Source organism: Arachis hypogaea, chromosome 5 (genome assembly GCF_003086295.3).
Source record: "Arachis hypogaea cultivar Tifrunner chromosome 5, arahy.Tifrunner.gnm2.J5K5, whole genome shotgun sequence".
NCBI classification, from domain to species: domain Eukaryota; kingdom Viridiplantae; phylum Streptophyta; class Magnoliopsida; order Fabales; family Fabaceae; genus Arachis; species Arachis hypogaea.
Window position 1 is genome coordinate 40,104,183 of NC_092040.1, and position 6,121 is coordinate 40,110,303.

Consider the following 6,121-nt stretch of genomic DNA (forward strand, 5'->3'; position numbering starts at 1 on the left):
TTCATTAATAAAAAATTAAAAAAAATTCCGTCTTTCCCTAAACAAATTTATCAATCCACATATAAATAAATAAAATAATTGTTTTTTGAAAATATCAACATTTTGAAAGAGGAGACTACATAATTCATGTGTGATTTATGTTATTGACCCGAACCCCCGCCGAAAATAAAAACACTTGTGTTGTTGACGATTATCCATGAATCCATGATTGTATTGTAGTGGATCTCGGAAATCCACCGCTCTCAAGTCTCACCCTCCAAAGATAGGAGAGAGAGAGAGAGAGATTACAGCGAGAGAGAGAGAAAAAAAAAAAAACAGAGAGAGAGAGAGTGAGTGAGTGAGTGACTGAGTGAGTGGGAGTGTGTGTGTTTCTGTCTTGTTCCGCAGCTTATTCACATCACAGCTAAACCTACTGCAGGTAAGGAGTCACCAGATAACTCTCCACCGCCGCCGCCGCCGCCGCGTCCATTATTATTATTATCGTTAGTTCTTTCAAGCAACTCCTCCAAGATTTGATTTTTAATGGCTTCATCTTCCTATGAAGCCACGAATGTGGTTCTCTCCAAAATAAAAAGCATTGAGCCTGAAAATGCCTCCAAAATCATGGGCTATCTTCTCATGAACTTGGAAGACTCTGAATTAGTTCGATTGGCTTGTAGCCCTGACCCTGTTCTTCACAACATAGTTTTAAGGGTGAAGACCCATTTGGGTTTGACACTCTCTTCACCTTCTTCTTCGCCTTCTCCTCTTAACCCCATAACAAGACCTTCCACCAACCCCTTTTCCAAGTCCTCTCCCAGATTAGTAGCTTCTAATGGCTTTGACTTTGCGAGGAACCCATCTTCACCCTCTTCTTCTGCTTGGCCACTTTCTGGGATCCCAAATAACCCCATTAGTCCAAAGTCGAGTCCTTTACTATCTTATGAGAATATTAGAAGTGTTGCTGTTCACTCTCCTTCGTTTTCGCCTCGTGTTAACGGTGATTGCAACCCTGTTGGTGGTGATTTTGTTGATGAGCAGCAGGTAGATGAGTGTTTCCCCTTCCTTGGAGACTCATCTAAGAATGAGGAACTATTGGATCTTGGTGGTCAGAATTTGCAATCACTCAACAACGGGGATGCTCCTTTTCACAGGAGGAGCTACTCTGCTAGTGATGCTTGTTTCGGGTTCGAGGAAGGGGGCCCTGGAATTGGATATAAGCCATGCCTTTACTTTGCAAGGGGTTTCTGCAAAAATGGGAGTAATTGTAAGTTTGTGCATGGTGCTTTGAATGATTCATTTGGTGCCATTGTTGGTTCTCCTAGTAGGTTTGAGGGGTTAGAACAGCACGAGGAGTTCCTGAGGTTGAAGACTGAACATCATCGGAGATTAATGGCTTCACAGCTTGTAGCTGGAACTTCACCATCCTCATATGACAAGTACATTGATTTTCTGATTATGCAGCAAAATGATCCACAGAGGTTTGTTAATTGTTTAAGATGAGATCCCTTCAGTTCTGTTTGCTGTCTTTTGTTCTTATTTGTGAATTATTATATATTGTTATTCCATGGGCTTGTGTTGCCTTTTCAGAGCAGCTGCCACCACAGCATATATGATGGGTGAAGAATTTCACAACTTTGGCCGAGGCAGGCCAGAAAGGAATGAGTTTCTAGCCATGATTTCAGCCGAAAAACCTAACTCAGCTTCGCGACAGATTTATTTGACATTTCCAGCTGAAAGCTCATTTAAGGATGAAGATGTTTCAGAGTATTTCAGGTAAAACATACCATAGACTGTCCACTATTAGAAGGCCCCAGTTTTGTTGCCTCTAATATTGATCATGCCGCATAACCAGAGTCTTACTTGTTACTTTTGTCACCCTTGATGGATTTGAGTTTGCATCTGGGGTATTGCAATAGCCCTTCAACAATCATTAGTTGTTGTATTATCGAATTAAGAATTAGTTTAGACTTTAGAACTGTTTTCAGCTTTCCAATGACTATTGTTTATCAGAAGGAAAAGTCTACAACAGACAAACAAAGGAAATTTGAGCAGGCTACTTATTAAGTTCTTGGGATAATAGACAGGTTCAATTGGTTTAATGGGTGTTTAGAAACTATACATGAAGTACTCCGTGTTTTATTAAATAGCTATTTGTGTTCTTCTGAAGCAAATTTGGACCTGTGCAAGACGTGAGGATTCCCTACCAGCAGAAGCGAATGTTTGGGTTTGTTACCTTTGTCTATCCAGAGACAGTGAGGCTCATATTATCCAAGGGGAACCCTCATTTTATCTGTGATTCACGCGTACTTGTCAAGCCCTACAAGGAGAAGGGGAAAATCCCTGACAAGTAAGTTGATATCATCTCTTTTGTTGACTTATATCTAGCTATTCCTCAATTAATATTATTCATATTGATGTATCCAGGAGACAGCAGCAACAGCAATCAGAGAGGGGGGACTTTTCACCATGTTTAAGTCCTAGATTTGACTCCAAAGAACCTTATGATTTTCATCTTGGTAATTAAGTTTCCCTACTTGGCATTTCTATTGCACTTTGTTTAGTGGAAGGAGCATTTATTCTTAGAAAGCTAATGTGTATGCATTTGCTTGTGTTAAGAGTCTCATCATGCTGTTTCTATTTTCTTTTCCACTGGATCTGTTCTATGCAGGAGCAAGAATGTTATATAATCCGCATGATATCTTGTTGAGAAGAAAACTCGAGGAGCAGGCTGAATTGCAGCAGGTCATTGACCTTCAGGAACGAAGGCTGAAGAATCTGCAGCTTCCAGACTTCAAGAATATTCCCATTCATCATCATCATCATCAGCGCAGTCACTCTGTCGGTGCACCTTCGCCCTTATCCCATCAACTTCATGGTCAAGTTAGCACTGCTGATCTTTCTTCCCATAACAACATTAAAGGAGACCTTACAGGTTAGTCTATCAATGATACTCTATGGAATGATTCTAGTTAACAAGGGTTAGGCTCTTTGCATTATTGAAATGCTTCACACCGCAGGCTACCAGGGCGGCCTCAGTTATACACTTTCATTAGGCACTGCCGAGGGGGGGGAGGAGCAGCCACAGCCACAGAAAGAAGTGGGCCCGGCTTTCATTGGTGGTTTTGAGTGTAGCAGTGAAAATAATAATGCAAATGCAAATGTGGAAGTGAAAAATCTTGATAACAGGTATGGTGCTTGACTTTGTTTCAGATCTTATTCCTATTGCATTGTGATTCAGGCTTTTAGGTATCTCTTGCCTTAATCTTAACCCATATCTAAATGTGTATTTAATGGAAAGTTTCTAATATCGTGTTTTATCTCATGCTTTCTTGGCTCTAAAGAAGCGTTGAGCAGGCCCTTCCAGATAGTTTCTTTGCTTCACCGACAAAAGCAGCAGGAGATAACGTATCCAATTTCTCTTCGTTGGCAGATGTCAACGAGAGTGCTGCACTCTCGGCAAGCACATATTCTCATAACGAGTTAGAACAGGAAACCGCTTCCGGCGAAATGGCTACTTCTCATTAATTTTCTTTACAATCCAAGGTACTGCTAAATGTAGTGTGTAACACTAACATCCCCTGCATCATGGTTGTGGATGCAATTCTACTGACAAGTTGATATATATTTCTTAGGCTTCAAAATTTGAACTGTAGGTTGTAAGAATAGAACTGGCTGGCAGGGGATCATTTTTAGGGTAAGCTTTTTTTTCTTTTTATTTATTTACAAGTAGTAGAAGTCATCTTAGAATTTGTTTATGATCTGATAAATTAGTGCCTCTTCCACTAAATGATTTTTCTTCTTCTTCATGCAGATTTATAGAAGCATACAGAAGAAAGTATCTTCTAGATGTATAGCTGAATACACCTAGATTAAAACAAGACTAGCTACTAGGGATCAAGAGGGTCACCATCATCATCATGAATACATACTACTAACAGCAAGCAATACATATTGCATACTTTGACAGACATATTAGTTTATATAAGACTATTTTGCTTTTCCTTTTTTTGTTTGACCAGACATAGGGCTGGACCAAGTATTGTATTTTAGTTTCACTTTACTCACTGTAATATAGACAACTTATTTTCACCTTCTTTTTATTAGTTGCTATTTTTTGGTACTTCTTTGTTTGTTGTTCTTTTTTCATTTATTTCCCCCTTCATTATTGGTTATACTCATGAGTAATCATAGCTAATCATGTACAACACTTGACAACTAGGCTTTGATGGCTGATTGGTCAATTAATCAATGGCCTCAAGAGGGCATTTGTGGGACTATCATTGTGATTAGTCCTCAGCAATTTAAACCAAGTTTCATATGACAAAGTATATGATGCATATCTTTGATATTCATGCCTTAAGTTAAATAATTAAATGTTATATTATAAAAATAGAGTTTGTCTGGTATTGTGGAGAGCAATGGAATGCAAGGTCCACATGGGAAAGGAGAGAGAGAAAGAAAGATGGGGGGGAACACCTGCTGCTGTCACATGGTGCTGACATTAAACGAACAATTGTACAATTGGCATCACACTCATTTCGCTATCAGACTCATTGATATGTTGGTTTTTCAATGTTATGTCTTATAGGATGATGCATGATGGAGCCCCTTTGTCCTAGCCTATGCTTTATTTATACTACTTTCTAACCTTCTCTCACTTTGTTTTGCCCAATTGCCCAACTTTTGTAGCCTTTTAACTTCTTATTTAATTTTTACCCACTACTTTAGATGTACACAAAATTAATCATTTTATTGAATACACACAATTAATCACTATATTAATTATTTGTACTGAGTATAGATTAAAATATGGTAACTAATTTGGTTATTAATTTTTCAGGGTATGTATATCGTTGTTAAATTTTTATACAATATAGGAATTCAACTATAATGATAGTAATTAAGTCTCTCTTAAAATTTTATGGAATAAATAGTTAAATTAGTCTTTGAAAGATTATTCATTCTTTAATTTAGTTTTCGAAAATAAAATTTAATTAAATTCGTCTTTCAAAAATTTTAAGTCAATTTTTTTAGTCCTTCAATCACTTCTGATGTTTATAACATGTTAAGTGACACCATAATAGTATAACACACTTTAATAGTCTTAATTGGTGGCTAACATGATAAGTTTATAAAATTAGATTAAATCAATTTCAAATTTAGATATTCTAATGCCTCATATTTTTTCTTCAATTAACTTTTAATTTGGTCTAATTTCATAAATTTATCATGCTAATTAATAGTCAATTAAGACTTCTATATATGTGTTGTAGTATCACTTAACATATCACATTAATAAATTTTAGCGCTGTCAACAAAAAAATGACAAAAAAACTAATGCGATTAATTTAAAATTTTAAAAAATCAAATTAAAAATATCTTTTGAGACCAATTTAAAAAATAAATCTTCTTTCAAAAACGAAATTCACTATTTACCCCAATTTTATATACTGTTTACATGATAATTGATCTTACCAAACAAGATACTTTGTGGCTTGGGGTAAACTGTTTCACATAGAGATGCCTAGTATATACATAAACTGATTTGCATTGAGTAGCCTCTCCCCAGCTAACCTAGTAACCTACGTGTATTTAATTATTTGTTGTCAAATTCAATAAAGACATTAAGGTGACACATAATTTATAAGATAAATTATAATTTTTATCTTTAATATTTTTGAATACTTTTTACATTTAATTTGATTCAATTTTATTTTTAATATTTAAAATTAAAATTAATTTTATTATTTTCTAAATTTTTTGGTAGTCAAAATTGGCTAAAATATTTTTTTTCTTTAATTATCCATGTTAACTTTCTTTCATCATCTATCGATCTCTCTCATCCCTCCTTCATCTTCTCCTACGACACCACCTTCTTTGTGTTGTTGTTGAGATAGAGATGATTGTAACACCCTATCACACAAAATTTTACGCTTAAATCGTAAACCAAAGGTAGTGTGGTATTATAACTTCTAAGATAAAACATATACATAATAGTATTTGAAAGAGAGTAATATACGATGAGCCTTGGAAAACAGGTAAAACAAAATCGCAAAATCAAAAGCGCAACACTCAGAAAACAGGATTACTTGCGTGCGAAGAAACCTAAAGATCATAGGTATAAATAGACAAAAGAGAG

At 35.9% G+C, this 6,121-nt stretch overlaps 1 protein-coding gene across 6 annotated transcripts; it reads left to right on the plus strand.

Moving 5' to 3' along the window:
- The first annotated feature begins 87 nt into the window (after positions 1-87).
- Positions 88-4,102, plus strand: LOC112801398 (zinc finger CCCH domain-containing protein 55). 6 transcript variants are annotated; one of them, XM_025844100.3, is made up of 9 exons: positions 146-1,460; positions 1,570-1,755; positions 2,150-2,329; positions 2,407-2,498; positions 2,651-2,914; positions 3,000-3,168; positions 3,324-3,525; positions 3,636-3,676; positions 3,794-4,102. In XM_025844100.3, the coding sequence occupies exons 1-7, from the start codon at positions 523-525 to the stop codon at positions 3,505-3,507; spliced, it is 2,013 nt and encodes a 670-aa protein (XP_025699885.1). In that variant the 5' UTR covers positions 146-522; the 3' UTR covers positions 3,508-3,525; positions 3,636-3,676; positions 3,794-4,102. The 6 variants fall into 6 exon arrangements, with proteins under 6 accessions (XP_025699883.1, XP_025699885.1, XP_025699884.1 ...); XM_025844099.3 differs by having other exon boundaries at positions 155-1,460; positions 3,615-3,676; XM_072237198.1 differs by having other exon boundaries at positions 161-1,460; positions 3,327-3,525; positions 3,615-3,676.
- The last annotated feature ends 2,019 nt before the right edge of the window (positions 4,103-6,121 follow it).